The 22,115-nt window shown below is 44.0% G+C and overlaps 3 protein-coding genes across 22 annotated transcripts in view; 2 read left to right on the top strand and 1 right to left on the bottom strand.

Annotated features, from left to right (window-relative positions):
* Positions 1 to 1,600: 1,600 nt before the first annotated feature.
* Positions 1,601 to 14,186, top strand: RMND5B (required for meiotic nuclear division 5 homolog B). Of its 9 annotated transcripts, none has more exons than XM_053289623.1 (10): positions 1,601 to 1,782; positions 2,298 to 2,463; positions 7,244 to 7,389; positions 8,277 to 8,411; positions 8,765 to 8,865; positions 10,629 to 10,795; positions 11,164 to 11,329; positions 11,396 to 11,498; positions 11,630 to 11,784; positions 12,406 to 14,186. In XM_053289623.1, exons 2-10 carry the CDS (start codon positions 2,325 to 2,327, stop codon positions 12,467 to 12,469), a joined length of 1,176 nt encoding a protein of 391 aa, XP_053145598.1. In that variant the 5' UTR covers positions 1,601 to 1,782; positions 2,298 to 2,324; the 3' UTR covers positions 12,470 to 14,186. The 9 variants fall into 9 exon arrangements, with proteins under 9 accessions (XP_053145598.1, XP_053145597.1, XP_053145596.1 ...); XM_053289622.1 differs by having other exon boundaries at positions 2,115 to 2,463; XM_053289621.1 differs by having other exon boundaries at positions 1,969 to 2,463.
* A 389-nt stretch (positions 14,187 to 14,575) lies between these two features.
* On the bottom strand, positions 14,576 to 18,761 carry NHP2 (NHP2 ribonucleoprotein). The gene is made up of 4 exons (XM_053289629.1): positions 18,468 to 18,761; positions 18,286 to 18,355; positions 16,449 to 16,554; positions 14,576 to 15,035 (listed from the first exon to the last, which is right to left on the bottom strand). The coding sequence occupies exons 1-4, from the start codon at positions 18,622 to 18,624 to the stop codon at positions 14,910 to 14,912; spliced, it is 459 nt and encodes a 152-aa protein (XP_053145604.1). The 5' UTR covers positions 18,625 to 18,761; the 3' UTR covers positions 14,576 to 14,909.
* A 45-nt stretch (positions 18,762 to 18,806) lies between these two features.
* BRD8 (bromodomain containing 8) overlaps positions 18,807 to 22,115 on the top strand; it is a 46,942-nt gene continuing 43,633 nt past the window's right edge. For 8 of the 12 annotated variants that reach the window (XM_053289613.1, XM_053289611.1, XM_053289612.1 and 5 more), the window contains exons 1-3: positions 18,808 to 18,930; positions 19,463 to 19,559; positions 21,099 to 21,168. In XM_053289613.1, the coding sequence (XP_053145588.1) occupies positions 18,912 to 18,930; positions 19,463 to 19,559; positions 21,099 to 21,168 (186 nt within the window). In that variant the 5' untranslated portion in view covers positions 18,808 to 18,911. Of the gene's footprint in view, positions 19,032 to 19,462; positions 19,560 to 21,098; positions 21,169 to 22,115 lie in introns of all 12 variants that reach the window. The other 4 variants (XM_053289607.1, XM_053289614.1, XM_053289603.1 and 1 more) reach the window with 4 other exon arrangements.

Here is a 22,115-nt window from a genome sequence, read left to right as displayed (position 1 = left end):
CAGGGACACTAGCTAACAATAGGTTTCTGGGGAAAATACAAAGTGCTGATTATTACTTATAAAGCCCTTAATGGTTTGGGCCCAGGGCATTTAAAAGATCGCCTTCTTCATTATGAACCCTGCCACCTATTAAGATCTTCAGGGGAGGTTCACCTGAGGGTGCCGCCAGCTTGTCTGGTGGTGACTCAAAGGAGAGCCTTCTCTGTAGTTGCCCCAGAGCTGTGGAACACACTTCCAAGTTCCTGCTGAGATTAGAGCTGCTCCATCTCTGTTGGCATTTAGGAAACTACTAGCCACATCTCTTCAACCAAGCTTATTAGCTATTTGGTACTTTTTATAGGTATTTTAATTTGATGTTTTAATTGTTAAAATTTCTTGTTTCGTTTTATTGCTGTAAACCACCTAGAGACTTTGGTAGTGGGCGGTATATAAATAAATAAATAAATATTATTTATTATCAATCATCTCTATTTTATTAAGACATCTGTATGCTGTTCAGTTTAGCAAACAGTCAGAATGGCTCACAGACAATCATAAAACAGTATCTGATAACAATAACAATTGTCAGATATTATTGAATAAAATTAAAACAACAGTTTTAATACAGGAAAAGCATTTATCTCAGAGTGATAAGCCAATGGGGGTGAAAGTCATCAAATTAAAACCAGCTAGCTGGAAGGCTCAGGCAAGGAAGCAGCTTATTAATACTACACACTGTTCAACCAAAGAGTTTATAAAATGGCAAACAACAAAATTAAGATGATTAAATCCACAATGTTATTAATAAAACAAAAACTAACATAAATAAGCAGGAGATATTTAAGAGCCCTGACAGAATAAAAGTTTGTACTACCCTTTTAAAAGGGTCAAGGGTGTGGATGTGGAGAATTTCCCTTGGAAATAAGTTCCACAAAGTAGGATTCACCACTGAGAAGGCATTACTTTCAGCAGACTTTGCTACAATCCATCCTAATGGCTAAATCTCAATTTTTGTGGCAGGGGACATACAGGAACATAAGTTTTTTCAAATATCCAGGACGAAGGCTGTTTAGGTAAAAAGCAGAACCTTGAAATTTGGGCTTGAAAACTATCTGGAAGCCCCAGGGCTCTGCAGAATTTATCTAACATGCTCCCTTATGTGGACCTTGACAACAAACAGGCCATTGTGTGTTCTGGACCAGCTGAAGTTTATGAGTTCTCATCGGGGGCAGCCCCACATCGAGCACATTACATTAATCAAGTTGCTGTGTTTACCCAGGTATGTAGCTAAAAGCATTATTAAAGGCTTCGAAAATTCAATGCCTTCTGGAGTGGAAGAATTAATAAAATTAATTAGAATTAGCTTGACAAAAAGCTATGGGAAAAGTGCGAGGTCTGTGTCACGGGTGTGGGACCACTAAAGTTGACAGGCTTGATCGCTCTTAGGTACCCTTATGTGACGGGCTGCCTTCCAGACTGACAAAGCCTCTGCCTAACTTGTCACGGCAGCTACACCTCCGGTTCTCAAAGCAGAAGTAGCTCCAATTCGCTACAAAATGGTTCATTCCAATCCCGCACGTCACAGCCTTAGTTTACCGGCCAAATGGTTCGCTCCACACAGCTGCTACCGGTTTATGGTTCATTCCAGGCACACCCCATCTAAATGAGGATGGTTTGCTCTATCAGAGAACTTTAGCAGTTATGCCTATATAGAAGCGCACCAAGGAAGGAGGACGCGCTAATATATATATATTTGTTATCAGCCTGCTATCCTGCACGGAGCTCTTATTCCACGACTCTCAGGTTAGTTTTTCTTTCTTCTCCCTCCGCCACCCTTGCCGTCCCTCGAAATGGCTCAGTCCACCCCCACCCCAATAAAGGAATGTGCCATTACATTGGAGCGGGGGAGGGCTAACTTCGTGAGGAGGAGATCGTGTCAGTGTTGTACTCCTCCTTTCCTTCCTTCCTTCCTTTCCTTCCTTCTCCGAGTTCAATGACAGGTAGACATCTCTGGGGAGTCTGGCCCATCATGTCCTCTTGAGCGCTCCGGGCCGCATTCACACGACCACGAGCCGTGACACGCACACTCTCATATCCGTGCCTGAATTCTCCGCTTTCCCCTCTGGTCGGAGTAGTGTCCGGCGCGAAGAAGAGGCTCGGCTCGGGTCACCCGCTGCTGCCGCCAGCCAGCCAGCCACCCCGGCACTACTACTGCTGCTCCTCACCCCAGCGGCAAGGCAGGGTTCCCGGCTGCAGCAGCAGCAACAGCAGCAGGGTCGTCGGCCACGGACTGAAGGCTCTTCTTCCGCCTCCTCCAGGGCGTGCCCGGCCGCCAAGCCGAGCCCATGGAGCGGTGCGCCTGCGTGGAGAGGGAGCTGGACAAGGTGCTGCAGAAGTTCCTGTGCTACGGCCAGCATTGCGAGCGGGGCCTGGAGGAGTTGCTGCGCTACGTCAGCCAGCTGAGGGAGGAGCTGGGCACTGCAGGTATACAGGCCCGCCCCGCAGAGCCCCCAGCGCCCTGGGGCCAGGAGGAGGAGGAGGAGGTGGGGGGGGAGACCCGCTGTGGGGTCCTCTGGGCAGAGGAGCAGGGGCTTCGCTTCGCAGCTGCCTCTCTCATAGTCCTGGCTTCTTAGTCATCGAATTGGCCAACAGTGTGTGCCTCTTTTTTCTGAGCACACATAAATAAGAAGGGTCAGTGTCACTGAAATCGATGGGTTACTCCAGCATGTTTAGCTCTCCGCTGGATTGTGGCCAGTACCTATATAATATTCCTATGGTGCTTTACAGACGTGCAGATTTATTGTAGCCATTAGGTTACAGTTTATTGTTTTGGCGATGGACCACTACAAAATAGATTAAAATTTGCAACAAGAGCTTAAAGCTAGGGAGAAAAAACCTGCAGACGATAGGAATACAATCTTATATCTGTTGATGGTGCTTGTCTTGATTAAAGCCCTCAGAAAAGTAGCAACTCTTCATTATCCTAGGATCCTTGTGAAATAATAATTTTATGGAGAACTGACCCATTAGTATAATTAGTGCAGGCATCTAACAAATCTGTTATATATTTTGCTCTGATAGCCTGAGTCAGGAAACAGTTGACAGTTGAAAAGTAGTGGGAAAGATCATCTACCTGTTTGGAGCCGCAGGGCCAGAAATGAAGGTTATAAGGGGTCTTGACCAGTCTGCCTTCTGGAACTGTAGTGGCATCAGTTGGAATCTGGCAACCAACATAGGTGTGCAAAGTATAAATATATACAAGGTAAGCACTGACTATATACACAACTGCTTTCTCAGCTTTGACATGCTACTTTAACACCTGTAGTGGGAGAGATTAAGGTTCCAGTTGAGGCTTTAATGAGTACAGTCAAACTCATAGATCAATTCTAGATTTTAAAAAGTCACTCTAAAGTTTCTATTGGAAGTCTCCCCCCCCCCCCAAAAAAAAAGAAAAAAGGTGGCTTTATGTTAGCAGCAGAGTGTTCTGGGAAAGTGAACTGTTCACCCAGTGATTTCTGAATGTCAAAATTTTTAATGTTAAAAGTGTGTCTGTTTGTTCTTCGGGATAGAGACTAACTTGTTTGTCCTAATGTAGGTAGCAGAAAGTTGTTGTTTACAGATGTTGGCATATATCTCATTGTGTAATGAATAGGTAAATAAACCACAAAGGGTAAGGCTGTTTTTTATAACACCTGTAATAGTGTTTCCTGAGTGGATATGGGGACATGTTGGATATCTGGGTTTATTGCAGGGCCTAGTGCCTGGGAACTCTGGCCCAAGGTTCTTACTGAGTAGCAGTTTTAGATAAGGGACTGGCTGTAAGCAAGGACAGGCCAACCATCCAAGATCTTTGGAAAAGTAGGCTGTAGATAATTGAGAAAGCACTGGAGCAGTTTTGGCTGAGAGCTGAAAGTGACAACAAGTGATCTTCTGTTACTGTGCTGTAGTAGGCTACTCTTGGATAGCATAGAATTTTAGAGTTGGAAGGGGCCCTGGAGGCTACCTAGCCCAACTCCCTGCTCGATGCAGGAAACTGCTACAGCATCCTGACAGGGCTTTCCAGCCTCCGAAAACCTCCAGGGATGGCAGTTCTACTTTTCTTCACCAGATGTGCATTCACATATCACCCAGATTTATGTCAAAATCCCTGCAAGCTTTCAGGGATTCAGGTTTTTCATTGTACATTGCAGCTTTGCCTGATTTATGTCCAGGGTTTAAAAATCTACTTTTTGTGTCGGTTTTTTGGGTAAATTTGAAATATCCTATAAGCTCCATAACTCACAGTACTTCACCTCTCTTAATCCCAGATGCTAAAGCCTGCTGTCTGGGAAAGGTTCTGGGAAGGAGAGCCTACCACTGCAAAAGGCAGACTGTTCTACTGTCAGATAGCTCTTACAGTTAGGAAATTCTTCCTAATGTTTAGCCCAAACCTGCATTCATGTCATTTCAATCCATTTTTTAGTCCTGCCCTCAGGAGCAGCAAAGAACAAGTCTGCTGCTCCATTCTGTTGCATGATCTGATTAGATGTACTGTGGTTTTATCGGAGATATTTCTGATGGTTTGTAGTCTTTATGGGGAAAACTGGTGTGTAAAGCCTCTACATTCTTAACCTTTTTTTAAAGGTTCCTCAAGTAGTACCCAAGGTTTTTAAGGTTCCTCAAGTAGTACCAGATCCTCAAGTAGTACCCATGGACTCCTACCCCATTTATATATAACAATATATAATGCAACACTTTCGATTAGGAGATACAATATTCTATTCTGTATATTCATAAGACTCCAATAAAAACTAGAGAAGGAAAAATGGTGTTCAGGATAGTCATTTTCAGGAACTTTTTTCCCTGGCTCATCAGGAAGCAAATTAAATTAAGCGCAGCAAAAAAAATTTATGGACTCCTAGGTTAAGAACCCTTGTTCTACATAGTTGCCTGAATGGTATTTGCTAGAAGATTATTTCAGACTTCCTGAAGAAACTACAGGCCACTGACAAAGCAACTCCAGCATGAATTTGTTGAACTAGAACTTTATCAGTAAGTTTGAGTTTTAAACAAATATAATTGAGACAAACACTTTCTTGCCTGCTACAGGGGCTAAAATAGTATAGTAATTGTTGAGTATTGCTAGTTATTGCTGTATACGGTCATTGCACTTGACTTGTCTATATATCATATTAGTGTTGCTTAGAAATGTCACATACTGCACTGCTTGCATTTCATGACCTTTTGATCCCACAGGGTTAAATTTTCCCCCCTGTATGCAAATGGTTTGTATCTGCCAGCTGAGGATAACCATGCATTAGGGATGTGCATGGAACCGTTTCGGAGGCCTTTCATGGGCCTCCAAACTGGTTCAAAGAATCGGCGGTTCCCCCGGTTCAAAGGTGGTGGGGGTCTCCCTTTAAGAGTGGGGGGAGGGTGCACACCCGCTTTCCCCCCGCCGGTGTCAGGTTTTTTAAAAAGCCCATTAGGGTGGCAGTGTACCTCCCTGCCGCCCGATTCCCCTTGACTTCTGAATATGACCGCAAGTTGCCGGCGTGCCTGCATGCACCAGTACAGGCGCATGCACGTAACACATGTGCGCCCGTGCCGTTGGCAACTTCCGGTCATATCCGGAAGATGAGGGCAACAGGGGCAGCAAGAAGGTACACTGCTGCCCTGATGGGCTTTTAAAAAAACTGACTCCAGCGGGTAAAAAGTGGTGGGTGGGGTAAGTGTAAAGGGAGACCCCAGCTGCCTTTGAACCACCCTGCCGTGGTTCCATGCACATCCCTACCATGCATCTAATAGTGGGTTTTAGTTCATAAAATAGGGTGGCCAGCTCTCCCAGATTGGCAGGAGCCTACTGGAATTGGCATTAATCTCCTGGTGACTGTTGAAAGCAATCCAGGAGATTGTGAAAAATAATGGGTGGGCAGGGGGACAAATTTCCCAGAACAGCTTCAGTTAAGTGGCAACCCTACTACTAGGGATGAGCCCGAATGAGCTTGGGCAGCTGTGGGGTGGGGAGTGGTTCCCTTAAAAGGCAGGTAAACAGGTACTTACCTGCTCCTGTGCCGCACCGCCACTTTTCCAGGCATGGTGCTCGCTCTACAAAAGGCTGTGCGCAGCTGCAGCACTGCTCCCTGCAACTTTCACGTGACATTGACATGGCCGCCATGATGCATGGCAGCCATGTGCAGGCTGCGGGGAGCAGTACCGCAGCTGTGCATGGCCTTTTGTAGAGCGAGCACCGTACCCGGGAAAGCGATAGGGTGGTGCAGGAGCGGGTAAGGACCTGCTTTTCAAGGGAACCTCTCCCCAACCCGCTGAACTGGTTCGGATGAGGGTGCCCGAGCCAGTTTGGTACTTCCCTAAGGAGGCGCTGAACTGGTTCGTGCCCATCTCTACCTACCACAAAGACTTATGCCCCAATACATTTATTAGGTGCCATAGGACTCCTTTTATTTCCTGTAACACACTGGTATGGCTGCCTTCTCCCCTGTGGAATATGGAGACTGTACAAATCAACTTAGTACAAGGAGTCAAAGAAAGATAAAGAGCAGCAAAACTCTCTTGAAAAGACAAGGAGCCCTTGTTTGTCCACATTTAAAAACATTCCAAGAGGTGTTGTGTGTTAATTTTATATAACAACAACAAAAGTCAGCATATGCCCTTTGGTTGCAAAAGGTTGCAGAAAAGCTCTAATTCTTAAGTGACTGGTGATGCTGGGCTTGGAGATCAACTCTAATGTTGGGACACATCTCTGTGGTTCATGGCCCAATTCTGAATTAGCAGTACAGGCCTGGGATTGCTGGTGCATGAGCCTGAGGTGGGTCTCTGCCCATGTATCTTTAGTCTTTCCAATGGTAACGGTTCTCTTTTGGCCTGCTGTGTTTCTCTTCCCCTGCTAGCAGGTTAGAGAAAAGGGAGAGATTATCTTGCTTGTTTTAGATGTTCTGTTCCTCCAACCCCCTTATTCTTGGAACATATTCTTACTGACATTTGATCTCATTATTTGAATGGCAAATTTCCTATAAATGGCTCTGCTCTTGCTCCTGCGCTGTCCCAAGTAGTGGGGAAAGTGCTTCCTATCCCCATAATGCATTTGATCTGGTTCTGCTTAATAGGATTTTCTCGAGAGTCTAAAATCTGGGAAAGGATCATTGGTTACTGTTATGATGAGCTGCTTTCAGATGATAGTTGTAAGCAGTAAGAACGTTTCACCCTATAAACTGTATTTCAAGCTACTGCCTGCACTGAGAGATTAGTGCCTCTCTTACTGCAGCCTTGCAACAGATGCCACTGTCTGCCACTCTCTCCCTGGTAATGTCCCAGTGCTGTAAGAAGATAAAGGACACTGTGCAGAACTTGGCTTCAGACCACAAAGACATTCACAGCAGCATCTCCAGGGTGGGCAAGGCAATTGATAGGGTAAGTAACTCCATCAACATGGTTTGGGGTTCAAAGTAGAAGATGGGAGCCATGGGTCCTCCACAGTAGGGCTTCCTGAACTTTGGGAGCAAATGTCAGTGCAAGGTTTTTCTTGCCTGTATTCAGCTATCCAACATGGAGCTCATTCTTGAAGAAATTGTGGTCTTGAATGGGTGCAATGTGCATGTTTTCTTTCCATTATTTTGTGTTTTGGTAGTGCCCACATTGCAGTCAGGATAGCCTCCTGCTGCTGCTCAGGCCACAAGCTTATCCATATTCTGCCAGACTTCAAAACTACATTGGGATTTTATTCATAAGGAATTCTAAATTTCAAATTCTGTCTGAAGAAAACATTATCTTAAGGGCAATAGATTAAATTATCTAAAGTAAATACATGTGTATGTTTTTTGGATTTGGTTGAAATCCAGGCTTTCCCCCCACCAATAGAAATATTGTTAAATGCAATGGTGTGTTTTGTATTCTTGGAGAGCTGGAACTGAAAACATTGTGGAGGGCATTCAGCAAAGGGACCCATGTGAGGACTATGGTAGAGGGTCTACTAAACCTCTGCTAAATAGAGAGACTGATTGCGTGTCTTCCTCTTTTCACATGGCTAGAACTTTCTCATGTTAGAAAAACAAACACTCCCTCTGATTCCTTGGCAGGCACTACCTGAATTTGCCATTTCAGGCTGTGTTCAACAGTTCATGTGATGGTTATGTCAGATCCTTAGCCCCTATGTGACCTCTGTTAACAGTGCCTAATTCATAGTGAGTTGAGTTTTCAGCCAGACTTGCAACAGAGTTGGCAAGAAGTGTTTTGACCTCGGATGATTGATCAGTAAGGGACTTACCCTTGGGAGTGACAGACTTCTTGCTCTGTTCCAGCATTTTGATGCAGATTTGTGTGGCATTGTTCCTGCTATGGTCTGGGAGTCCCAAGAGAAGCAGATCCTGGTGTTGGCCATTATAGAGCACCTCTACCAACAGGGAATGCTGGGAGTGGCTGAAGAACTGTGTCAGGTACTGTGGATTGAGTTGATAGTAGCAGAAATCGTTATTGTGTGGTATGTGTGAGGTTGGTTCTGTTGTGGCTTTTGGGCAGTGCTTGGTATTGGCCTCTGAGTTCACCAGACAACTTCATTATTGCCTACATATGCAGCGGAAGCAGTCGTTCTGCCCTGCCAGCAAACTACTGCAAAGTATGGTTGTCTACTCTGGTGCTTGCTTATTCTGTCCATCCAGCCTGCAGAGGACAGAACCTTACATGACAGTGTCTTGGCAAATTTCCATTTCCCTTCCATGCCTGCTCTGCTTCTCTGAGAAGGGAACAGAGATATGTTCCAACTTGACTTCTGATTTTCCCCTTTCCACAGGAATCAACTGTGAATGTGGATGTAGACTTCAAAAAGCCATTCCTGGAACTTAACAGCATATTGGAAGCACTCCACAAACAGGACCTAGAGCCTGCCCTGAGGTAAAATGATGAGTTGTACACTGATTCCTTGGGATTCGCAAATTCATCTCCTACTGTACTTCCTGACAGGATAGTTTTGGAGTTGATTAAGTGCTGTCAAGCTGGTGTTGATTTTTAGCGATCACAGAGTCTTTCCAGGATGATCTGTCTTCAACTATCTGTCACCCCAGCTAACTTGGCAAAGAGGCATCTTTTAACGTGGTGATTCTTTTTATTTAGCAGGGGGAGAGTAACTGGCCCTATCCACCCCCAGCACAGTACTTCCAGTGACTGTTGCTGGTGTCTATCTTATGTTTCTTCTCAGATTGTGAGCCCTTTGAGGACAGGGATCCATCTTATTTATGTATTATTTCTCTGTGTAAACCACCCTGAGCCATTTTTGGAAGGGTGGTATAGAAATTGAATGAATGAACAACAACAACTTGGCCTCTACGGTCTCTCAGTGGTGCATTCATCACTGTTGTAATCTAATCCATCCACCTTGCTGCTGGTCATCCTCTTTTTCTCTTTCCTTCAACTTTCCCCAGCATTTTGGACTTCTCAAGGGAGCTGAGTTTTTGCATAATGTGTCCAAAGTATGATAGCTTGAGCCTGGTCATTTGTGCCTCGAGTGAAAATTCTGGATTGATTTGTTCTATGATCCATTTGTTTGTTTTCCTGGCTGTCCATGGTATCCTCAAAAGTTTTGGAGTACAATATATAATAATAAACTGTATTTGTTAGCCACCTTATAACAAACTGTTCTCTGGGAGGCTCACAACATAGCATTAAAACATGAAATAAAAACACATACATTAAATCATAACAGAACAAAGGGGGATAGGATACAAAATACAATATAAAGCAATTTAAAAACGCTTTTAAAATCAGTTAAAAATCAAATTTGAGAGTCAAAATTTCAAAGGTCTTTACCTGGTGTCTAAAAGAACAAAGTGATGAAGCAAGGCAAAACTAACTGGGGAGGCTATTCCATGAACAGAGTGCAACCCCTGAAAAGACTACTAGAAGAGATCTAGTAGCCATCTGCCTCACCTTGTTTGGCAGGGGCACTCGGAGGAGGGCCTCTGAAGAAGATCTTATGCTGCATGGCAAGGAGTCTTGGGGTCACTATGTTGATTACTAGACAGTGAGCCTATCCACTCAAGGGGGCTGAACCCCTCTTTTTGTCTTCTACTAGTTTTGAATCATTTATGAAGTCCAGTATATTCCTGTGCTTGACAGTAAGCATCTTATTGCTTTCCCCTCTTCATCTTTCTATAAACTACCAGAGTTTGTCAGCCCAGAGGATGATACATTGTCATCATGTATGCCTGCCCAGTGCCACATTGTCCTCGTACATAATCTGGATTGAAACTCTGCTATGACAACCTGCTTAGGGGCAGCTTTCTAAGCAGAATGTGATATTGAGCAGCTCTTTATATCGGGATGCTAGAGAAGAACTTATTTCCCCTCTGTTACTCAAATTTCCTGGAAGGTGTGAGCTCTTTTATACATATTACTGCCTCGCGGATTCAAGCCCCAGGATTACAACAATTGTAGCTAAATTTTTCTACATTGCCATCAGGTTAAGGTCCCTATTAAGTGCTTAATTGCGAGAGCTGTCTATTGTTTTTAAGTAATTTATTATGAGTGATTGTATTCTTTTTTTATTGTGTTTTAGCATTGTTTATTGATCATTGTACTGAATATATGTTACTCCTATTTCTGCTGGCCAATGGCTGTAATAAAATTGATGATATTGAGCAGTGTTGTCTGCTGTCCAGCTGGGCAATTTTCCACAGAGAGCAGCTGGCAGAATTGAACAGCTCTCTGGAGTTCCAGCTGCATAGACTCCACTTCATCAGGCTTCTTGCTGGGGGCCCAGGCAAGGAATTGGAGGCCTTGAGCTACGCACGCCACTTCCAGCCCTTTGCTCATCTACACCAGCAAGGTGAGGCAGTTCCCATAAGCCTAACCTGGTACTTGTTCCTTTGAACTGATATTTCGGTATGGACTGATCTGCTTCAGCTACAGTGAGTAACTTTGCTCAGGTTCTTCCCATCAGGAATGACTTTGGGCAGGGTTTCCCTGGAACTCACCAGGTCCAACAGTCCCCTCCCAGACTTGTCCCTTGAAGAGTTTAGCCTCCCTCTTTAGCTGAGGAAGCCTTGTCTTCATTAGACTAAAAATGAGGGAATTGTTGCCTTGTCCCATTCACTGGCATGTGTCATGAATCTGTTGTGATTCAGTTACAGAGCAGGTCCACTGTGTTAGTGCAAGTATGCTAATGAGTAGTTCTTTCTATATATTGCTTCACAGAGATTCAAGTGATGATGGGCAGCCTGGTATACCTGCGCTTGGGCCTAAAGAACTCCCCATACAGGCACTTGCTAGATGACAGCCATTGGACTGAGATCTGTGAGACTTTCACGCATGATGCCTGTGCCTTATTGGGGCTCTCAGTGGAGTCACCTCTGAGTGTCAGGTAAAGCTTGATGTGGGGGGGGACTGGGGGCAGTGCTGGGCAGTGCTGAGCTCTCTCTCTCTGCAGCTTTGCCGCGGGGTGTGTAGCACTGCCAGTGCTGATGAACATCAAGGCTGTGATTGAGCAGCGACAATGCACAGGTGTCTGGAGCCACAAGGATGAGTTGCCTGTGAGTGCCTGGCCCATTGTGGGAAAGGGTGCTAGGATGGAGGAACTATAGGATGGGGTAGTTTTTTCAGAAGATGCTTGCAGTAAAAGTCAAGTGATGAGTCTAACTTAATTCTCTGGTTGCTCTAACAGATTGAGATTGAGCTAGGGATGAAATGCTGGTACCACTCAGTCTTTGCATGCCCCATTCTGCGCCAGCAGACGACAGAATCTAACCCACCTATCAAGCTCATCTGTGGACATGTTATTTCTCGAGATGCCCTCAACAAGCTCATCAATGGAGGGAAGTGAGTGTCTTTTGCCAATTAATGCTATTTTGGTTAACATTCTGATGACAAACCTTTGCCTGAAAACCTGGTACAACCATCTCACTGGTGTAGCCAGTTTCTCCCACACCACTCTGGAAAATGGTGTCTCAAGACCCCAGTTGGATTAAGTCCTCTACACTTCTATAATAATCTAGGTATAAAATCCTTAAATCAGTTTCCTGGCTTTGGGATTGCCATGCTAGAGCAACATTGTGTCTGCTGCCCTCTGCTGGGAAACAAAGAACAAAATCTTGTAGCACAGTAAAAAATAAGTGTTTATATAGGCTTCACAGAAGCCCACTTCATTTTTTGCTGCAGCTGACTAGCACAGCTATTTCTCTGGATATAACTGGAAAAGAATCATAGCACTTCCCCTACAGTTTGAGGTAGGGTCCTGCATCTGGCCCCAGGGCCAAATCGGCTCCCTTCTAGAGGCAAGAAAAGTATACAGAAGACCTGATGGTTGAGGCAACAGGACTTGCTGGTAATCTGAAAGGTGGACTGATTACTTTCCCCATACCCCCTTCAAAGCAGTCCTATGAAATTAGCTACTGACTTGAGTTCTAAGTCGTGTTCTGATTTTCTCCCCGCTTTCTGCAGGCTAAAGTGTCCATATTGCCCCATGGAGCAGAGCCCTGCTGATGGAAAGCGCCTCATCTTTTGATAATGGCAAGCCTTGGAGATGCTCTTGTAGAAATGGGCTGTTGGAGCAATGCTTGATGAGAGGCATCATGTACTTGCAGGAGTGCATAGGATCCTGCTGGGAACAGTATTGACTCCCATGACCATAGCAGCTCTCTTGCTCACAGGGCTGAGATAACTGTGTCCAGGGCAGAAAGCTGTCTTATGCTTGCTGTGAGTTATAGCATGTGATTCTGTACTCCTGGTAACATGCTACTTTATTCAAACTTAGGCTTCTCCCTGGGGGCCTAGCTAAGTAGCTGGCAGTACCCCCTCCTGGCAAGATATCCTACCTTCTCCCCATGCACAGTTCTGTTTATTGTTTGGATGGGGGGTTACATCATAAATAGTAGATGGGGAACTGCTATTTTATGATGTTTTGAAATAAATCTAAGTATTTTTCTGTTTCAAAAATGTGAAGGGAAAGAGTTATGAGGAATCCTATTGCTGTCTAGCATGTGCTTTTGAAAATTGGAAGGAGTTCCAGAAAGACTAGCTACATCTTAGTTAAGCTGGGAAAGGCATATTTTGAATTTGGCTTGCTGATACTTTTAAGAGAGCTTTAAAAGTAGGGTGGGAAGGAGACAAGGACAATAGCAGCATGCAAACCACCTGTTTAGGCTATTCTCTACATGTGGTATATAGCCTTTCAGAATACAGATAGGAGGGATCTCATGATACTTCATAATGTCCATAATATCCCTGGATATTACACAAGAAGGATAAAAATACTGTATTGAAGGAGTGCCTACATAATATATTTTGAGTGAGGTTAGGAATGACCAACCAGGGTACCTCATGAATGTTAGAGTAATATAAAGTGGAAGAAAACTAGTATTACTGGTGCAGGCTGAGAAGTCTGTTGGAATAATAGCCATGATTAGCATACCCACATGAGGCAGGATAGTTTCATTTTCCTGTATAGGAAAGACAGATTTGCACTGTTCTCCCCCCCACTCCCCCGATCATAAACTCTAACAATACAGGTGCAAGTAAATAAAGCCATGGATTTCCCCATATCTTGCAATAGGTTAACTACTTAAGACAATTTAAAGAGGATTCTGTATATGGACTTTTAATATAGAATAGGGATCTTAAAACTGATTGGAGCTGAAGTGCCAAAAAACACAGTTAAGGGGAACTTATTTGAAACAGACTGGAAAGTACATGTACATGCTGGAAACACTGGCAAGGTTTAAAAAAACCCATTATATAATACTGGATAAGCTTCTTTAAGCCTGCTTAAGGAATTCTTGTGTATTAAGACTCAAGAGCTGGGCCTGTTTTGTTTAGGAAAGGATATGACAACTGTTTACAAATGCATCAATATGGAATACTGCAGAAAGCTACCAGCTGTTTAACTTAATGTGAGATGTGGATACACAAATCTTTGGTTACAAATTGTTCTTAACAGTTTAACAAACTTAAATTTGAAATTTAAATGAGTTTAAGTACTATACTTCAGAACAGTCCCTAGAATAGTTTTGGGAATAAAGAGCTCCACAGGCCTTGACCGATACAGTAAATTGTATGATTTTTTTCCACATGCCTGTGTAGTCTATTGATTTCCTAGAGGACTTTAACCCAATGCATTTGATTGTATGTTTTCTTCCTCCTTTCCTTTGGGGCAGCAGGAACTACCACAAGCAGCAAGGGGGATAAAATAGTATAGAAATATATTAAAATTTCTTTTCAGATGACTTAGTGATTGTGGTGTTACTTAGAGCCAAAGAGCAAACATTGCATTGGACAATGATATTGCAAGAAAAGATGTAGCTTTCCAAAATGTTATACAGTTCACTGATGGAACTCCTTTCAACCTACTTTCCCTATATAATTCAAGCATATACTGCTTTACTTATTACAAGTGGTTCAGATTACAGAGGTTAAAATGGAGAGGGTGAATGTGGGAATAGAACAGATGACCCTTAGTCCCCTTCTGAACTCCTTAAAGGGCAGAAAATGTGTATAGAATAAAGATGAAAGAGCATCTGCTGCATAAGGAGGAGGAGAGCAGCTAATGTAGACAATGGGAATGATATAACTTGGTAGGGGGTACAGTATATAGAATTAGACACTGAACAACATCTTTACAAATAGTACAGATTTTAATTAACATTCCCTCAGGTTCCATATGCCTTCTGGTCAACTGGATATGAAGCAACACAGTTAATTTAACTGCAATAAAGTATAATTACTCTAATTCATGCCACTTCAAGTGCCAGTGATAAGAGTAAGTAAGTCACATTACAGAAGTGTCCAGGTTATATTTTAGTGCTGGTAGTGGGGCCAATGAGTACTACTGGCCAACTCTACTACCCAAACTTTTAAAATCAGTATCATGCTACTGCCCAATTTGTACAGACTCTACAGGCATGGCCCAGTCAAGTCAGACTCTTCACAGCATCTCCCATTGATGTTCTTCACAAGGGGAGGGGAAGAGCCTCCACTTCTTCCATACACTCATCATAAGTCTCCTGGTAGTCTTCATGAGGCTTGATCATGATCACACAGGTTGGACGTTTTGAACCTGCAGCTACTCCCAAGTCCTAGGAGGGGAAACAGGCCTTAATTTCAGGAGCTCAAACATGAGGTGCAAACATCCTTGTCCAGTTGTATAGTAGACTACAGACTAATTCACATAACCACACTTCACCATGCAAGTTAATGGCTCCACCCGTTTGGAATACAACTGTGAAGAGGCAGATTTCTGTTCCCATCCACTAAGAATGCAGACTTGTATGATATAAATAGCAGTTCAAAGTTTGTAATGCAGAATTTACAAGAATGAGCAGACAAAGAAATGGAAGCTACATTTCAGGACTCATAAGTCAATTTGAACTCTTGCTACCAAAATAACTGCTGTAATGCAAAGGCTTGAGATTTTACCATAGCTACATGCTGGTAAATAGCATCACTAGATTTGGCTGCTTTGCAGGCAATTTAAATAGGTACCTCTAAGCTTTGCCCTAACAGACAGTACAAGCCATAGTTTGAAGACTTTTCCTACAGACCACCCCTCCCCGCCAAGTTAGTATCACAAGCTCACATACTGCTTCTGCAGGGCAAGGACAGCTGAGTATTTAATGACAAAGACCCTCAGCAATTCCTTTTCTATAGATACAATGATTAAGCTCAGGCCTGTAAAGAAGTATACACACACTGAAATCAATAAGCTAATATTTCTTTAATCGGGACAGTTCTAGATACCAGTGTTCCCTCTAAGGCATGCACATGCTCACATGCTTTTTATGTCCGCTCAGTTAATTTTAGATCCCGCTCAGGTTGAACAAGGAAGGTCCCACTTTGAATCCATGTGTGCACACACTGCCTTGATACTGCCACTCAGAACAACACTCATTCCACACATACATGAATAAAATTAGAATACTGGTAGATGCTGCTGAAGCGTAATAGCTGGAAAAGGCAATAGTGTTTGCAGTAGAAGCAGCACCTGAATTATGAGTTAAAGCTAACCAGGTTATAATTGTTATACATTTTAGCATCATGTCCCACCACTGTGCTGTATTCTGTTGGTATTACTTTTTATATGGTAATAATGACCACCTGCTTTATCACATAATATATTAATTCAGTTCATATCTTCTAGCTTTGATTGCTACAAGAAAGTCTCAAGTGTGTTGTTACATTCTACACTATGAGGCCCTACTTTTTTAACCAGTAAAGATGGAAGGGTGAAAGACACTGTGCATTTTGCCCATAGTTAAACCCTGTATTAGTAGTGCATTCAGGAATCTAAAGAATGGAAGAGGAAAGAGAGTAAGTCTAACAGATGGAAGGAGATAGTTCAAAGGCTTGGCTAAGAGAAAGCACATTCAAATTGGGCGAAAAAGGGGAACAACAGATGAGAACTTTGATATAATCCATTCAGTCCCCACTCAATGACCCACTTCCTTGTGGATCTGAAAACCCTTTCTTGCATTCCCCTAACCTTACATTACCGTTTTGGAGGGGATATACACATATGGTAGTTCCCGGTCTTCACACATGATGGGGATGTGGGAGTAAACATCAATAGGCAGTGTGTCTCCAGCAAGAACTGTAATCCTAAAAAGAGAAATAGCAAAGGGTGACTGAAAATGAAGGTGCACTTGGAGGTTGGGGAAAAACCTGGAGGCACTGTTTTCTCGTAGCCACTTAATGGCGCAGCGTGGAAGCAACTTGCCTAGGGAGCAAGAGGTTGCTGAGTTCGAATCTCTGAAACACCTAGATTGGGCAGCAGCAATCTAGGAGGATGCTGAAAGGCATCATCTCATCCTGTGCAGGAGATGGCAATGGTAATCCCCTCCTGTATTCTACTAAAGACAAACACATGGCTCTGTAGACACTAGGAGTCAACGGCACAGCAACTGTTTTCTCTAGATCTTTGATGACAAAGTAAGACTGCAATATAAATTTATTATATTACTATACCATCCACACTGAACAGCTCTGGGCAGTTTTACAGTAAGTGACAAATAGTAAAACAGATTAACACAATTTTAAAGCCCTGGAAAGTCAAACTTAAAAAGTGGGTCTTAAGGGCTCTCTTGAAGGCCAATAATATCATTTCAGTGGGAAGTGCATTTCTATAGCCTAGGAGAAGCTGGAGAGAAGGCCCAATCATGAGTTGCCACTAGACAAACTGGCAGCAGCTGGAAATGGACTGCTCCAGATAATGTGCAGTGGGGATCATGCAGAAGAAGGCAACTCTCTACAGCAACTTGGACCTAAGTATAGCTTTGAAGGTAATAACCAGCACTTTATATTTTGCCCAGAAACCTAGCAGTGCAGTTGCTTATGTACAGATATTATATGGTCCCTCCAAGTTACCCCAGTCAGGGACCAATCTGACTGCTGTGTTTTGAAGGACTACGGATAATGGCAGCCCTACATAGACCACATTGCAGTAGTCAAGCCTAGAGATTATCAGCTGATGTACCACTATTTTGAGGTCATTCTTTTCAGGGAGTTGTCACAGTGGTTGTATATCCTCCAAAGCTGACAAAAAGCACTCTTAGCTGTAGCCTCTGCCTGAGAAAGCAGAGTAAGATCAGGGTCCAAGAGCACTCCCAAACTGTGTACCTTTATTGGGGGTGGGGATGTAATCCATTGTCACTGCTTGATAATGATGACATGGAGAAGATTTGGGTGTAATCAGCATATTGATATCATACAGCCAAATTCCCGATGATGATACCTAGTGGTTTCATGTAGATGTTGAAGAGCATTGGTGATAGAATGGAACCTTGAGGAGTTCCACATTACTATTACTATAATAGCTCCTGTTTCAACGAACAATTATCACCAAATCCCACTATTTGGAACCTACCTAAGAGACAGGATGAAAACCACTGCAAGACAGTGCCTCCTATGATCCAGGAGGATACCTGGTCAATGATATCAAAAGCTACTGAGAGATGCAGATACACCAAGTCTGCCGGGAATGGCTGAGGAAGGAGGAGAGCAGCCCTACTCACACTGATGTTTAAAGTTATCACTGTTTTGTCATTCACCTGCATGCATGCACATACAGATGTGATTCTACACAATATAAAACGTGTATAAAGTATGCAAAACCACACGTACAAGGGTGTGCATTTTACATCACACATATACGCCCTTCTCTCTCTCGGCCCAAAAGATCGAGAGGGTTCCACCACGAGGATCAGGGTCTGCCGCCCCAGGTCCTAGGTCAAATGCATTTAGACTGCTAGCGACGTGTAAAGTTTCCTATAAGATACCGCAAGAGCGGTACCGAGTACAGCAGACTACGTCGCAGCGTGGGATTTTTCTTACCCCTTTTCGCCTTTGTTGATGAATTTCTGGACCTCTTTCACTCCACGTCGGATCTGTTTCTGCTTCGCTGCTGTAAGCCAAACGAGATACTAATTAGCGTGACGCCCCCGCAAGACTTGGCGGCGGCCCCCTCTCCCCCCACCCAGGGATGCCCGAGTAAGGGTTTTCCTCCACCAGCCCACCTTTCTTGATGCACTTGTACAACTTGCGCGTCAGCTTGCGGGAGGCCAGCGGCCGCGCGATGGTGTTCACGTTCTCCACCAAGTCATGGTACGACCGCTCCGGCGTCGCTTCGGGCTCTGGCGCGTCCCCAGACTCCTGATGCTTGGCTCGGCCCATGGTCACCACTGGAGGAACCCAGACCCACGTGCCCTTCCTGCTGTCCAGCGTCTGTTTCTCTCGGACCAGAGAATCCTGGGAAACGCACCATAGAGAGCGAAGAGCGGTCTTGTTGCCTCCTTGTGTGCCATCCGATTGGTCGGCTAACCTTTCATTTTCTCCTCAACTAACCAGTAGGAAAGTGAATATGAGAAAGGAGCACCGCCCACTGCTCTGTTGGGTAACTGCGCTGTTGAGGTCGAGTCGATTTCCCGTCAAGCTTCGCGTTCGGCCACACCTTAGGGAAGATGGCGGCGGGGACGGGTAGTGAGTGATGGTTTTTCTTTTGGGCTGAAGGGGTGCAGACTAGCTGGGTTGCTCCTCTTTGTATTAGGGCGCTTGTTTCCTTAATAGCGAGATGAAAGGCAGTAAGTTGCAGCTTTTCTAATCACGGTGTGCCCATGCAAGAAAAAGGTTTTACCGGTTGGCTATCTGCTTGTTATGCATCTTTAAAGACATAGGAAACTTGCTCTGCCCCTCCCCGCCCTCATCTTAAGAGAAGAGTCTCCAATGATTGGGTTGGTTGTGAAGTAGTTTGTCCACAGGAGGTCTCGGATGATGGGTTGGTTAGTTACAATACCCGAAAACAGAGCTTTAGTCGAGTTTCACTTTGAGTAGGTGATTTCTAAGTGAGGTTGTCTAGTTGGGTGTGGAAGCTGCAAGAGTTTGGGAAAAAAGCCTTTTGTTGAGTATGAGGGTTGTACAGCTTCTGTTAAAGGGGTGGCATTAATAAAGTGTGTCTGTGCGTGCTCTCTCTCTCTTAGTGACACTGCTATGTTTGTATTTTTCCTTCTATCAGAGCACAAATTGCTGAGTGCTGGACCCACGGAGCCATGGTCTATCCGGGAGAAGCTATGCTTGGCTTCTTCTGTCATGCGAAGTGGGGATCAGAACTGGTAAGAGATGTACTATTAACAGTTACAGGAACCTGCTACTAAATTCTTTTCCTGATAGCAATATGGAGTTTATTTAAATACATACTATTCAGTTATGTGGCCTATACAGAATGTTGAATTATTATGTTTTGTTATTACAATCACCAGAAGGATTTGAGTGCACTTAAAAATGTAGGAAGTTGCTCCATCTAGCACAATATTGTCTACGCTGACTGGCAGTAACTCTCCAAGGTTTCAGGCAGGAGTCTCTCCCATCCCTATCTGAAGATGCTGCCAGGGACTGAACTTGGGATCATTTGTATGCAGAACAGATGCTCTACCACTGAGCTGCAGCCCCATCCAATCACATGTTGAAAAACATTAAAAATCAGAATTGTACAATCACAGGACTGGAAAATTCCAAGTAGTTACTCAGAAGCAAAAATTTTCCCAAATGGACTTGGAAGTATAATTGAGATATATAGTGCTATGGTAGAAAATTTCAGGACAAAAACATTTGAAAAATCATTCAAACTTAAAAATACATGTGATGTAGACTAAATGGGAAGGTTTCTATTATGCAAAGTTTTTAAATAGAAAATTGACACAGATCTTTTATTATTATTATCATCTCAACATTGTTGCATTATTGGTGGTGGTATTTATATCCTTTTGGTTTCATAAAGGAACCCCCAAGGTGACTAGCATCTTTAATAAAATAAGAATAATAAAAAGTCTTAAAAGCAAATAAAAGGAGCAGTAGGCAGTGACCAAAATAGCACTAATGAAAACTGCAAGCATTGTAAGATGTAGGAATATAAATACATCTTTGAAAGATATATCTGAATAAAAAGGTTGATAGTTGGTGGTTAAAGTCTCATATTGATGCAGTTGTCGCTCAGATGGTTGTCAGCACCACAAGGTAATAGTGATAGCTAGGTGCTTTTGTTTCCCAAAGGAAAGCTGTCTTTCTGAAGGCTGAAAAGGTGCTTTTATAAGCATTATGATAAGCTATTTTTATTTAAAAATCCTAATAGCACTTTGACATGTGTTGAGAGAAGCTGTTTTAAGGGGCCGTGTGATTGTCCCAGAGTCTTGGAGTTGAGCTAAGGACAGTTCTCCAAGAAGTATCCTTCTCTTAGCTATTTGGCAGGCACTTCTAGTATGGTATACCTTGTTCATTCCAGTACTCTGCTTGTTCAGTGAAATAATGTGGGGAAAAACCTTGCTGGTGGTGGGAAGCGGGCTGAAATGATGGAAGTTCTGGTAACTGTAATTCTGGAAGCTGTGTTATGCTCATATTTATTCAAATTGGCTTTGAGTAGCTAGGGAGAAGAGTTTAGTCAATACAATGTGCGGGGGCAGCGGGAGGATTTGTGGCTTGCATATTATCGTTACCTAGCCAGAGCAGGTATTGTGGTGGGATATACATTAAATCACACTGATACTCTAAGAGAGCAATGTATTTTGAATATGTCGGGGCTTCCCCAACTCAGCGAACCCAAGACAAGAGCTTCCCTACTGTATCTTGCCAGTAATTCTCCCCCCTCTCCTCTTTAGGGTGTCTGTCAGCAGAGCTATCAAGCCCTTTGCAGAGCCAGGCCGCCCACCTGACTGGTTTTCTCAGAAGGTAAAATGCTTAAGTTTCACCTCTGCACATCATGGTCTTTCATGTAACTTCTGGCAAATGTCAGTCCATGGGGCTCATTGTATAGACCTATTTCCATACTATACTAGGTGATTTACTTACAGTAGCCAAAGTGAGTAGGTTTAAAAGCTGAGGTTTTCCCCCTGTGGAGGGAGGCGAATGCTGGGACCATTTACCAGTCACTGCTGCTTGCACTGGATGATGAAAGGAGGCTATACTTCCAGGATAGTGAGCTTGAGCCCCCACACATTGAGGGCTATGTGTGAATCAGCTCTTGGGGGACTTGAGTTTATCTAGAACAAGTCTTTCTCCTGTTTCAGACTTGTTAGTGTTTTGCACCCACCAGAAAGAGAGGAGCTGGGCTGAGCAGTCATGAGTGTTGCGGTTCTGTTGGCTCCCATGCAGTGTCCCCTCTAACAGGGATTCCCAGATGTTGTTGACTACAACTCCCAGCATCCACAGCTGCAATAGCCTTTGCTTGGGGATTATGGGAGTTGTAGTCAACATCTGGGAATCCCTGTTAGGGAACACTGCTCCCATGAGCAGGGCACAACTAGGGATGTGCACGAATCTGTTTGGAGGCCCTTTTACGGACCTCTGAGCTGGTTTGAAAGTCGGGCGGTTCAGCCAGTTCAAAGCTGTGGGGGGTGGGGAGCTTTAAGGACTGGGAAGGGTGCTCCCCCACGTGTTTGTTTCCCCCACCGGCGCTGTGCTTTAAAACTGCTTTAAAGCGGGGCGGCAGTGTACCTCCTTGTCACCCCAGTGTGTGGTGGACCAGAAGTGCCCAGTGTGCAAGTTGCGCATGCGCATGGGCACCTCTGGTCTACCACTCACAGGGGCAGCAAGGAGGTTCACTGCCACCCTGCAGGACTGTTTAAAGCACAGCACCGGCGGGAGAAACATGGTGGGGGAAGAGTCCCCGCTCCGGT

Source organism: Hemicordylus capensis, chromosome 2 (assembly GCF_027244095.1).
Source record: "Hemicordylus capensis ecotype Gifberg chromosome 2, rHemCap1.1.pri, whole genome shotgun sequence".
Lineage (NCBI taxonomy): Eukaryota > Metazoa > Chordata > Lepidosauria > Squamata > Cordylidae > Hemicordylus > Hemicordylus capensis.
This window is presented reverse-complemented; position numbering and strand designations above follow the sequence as displayed.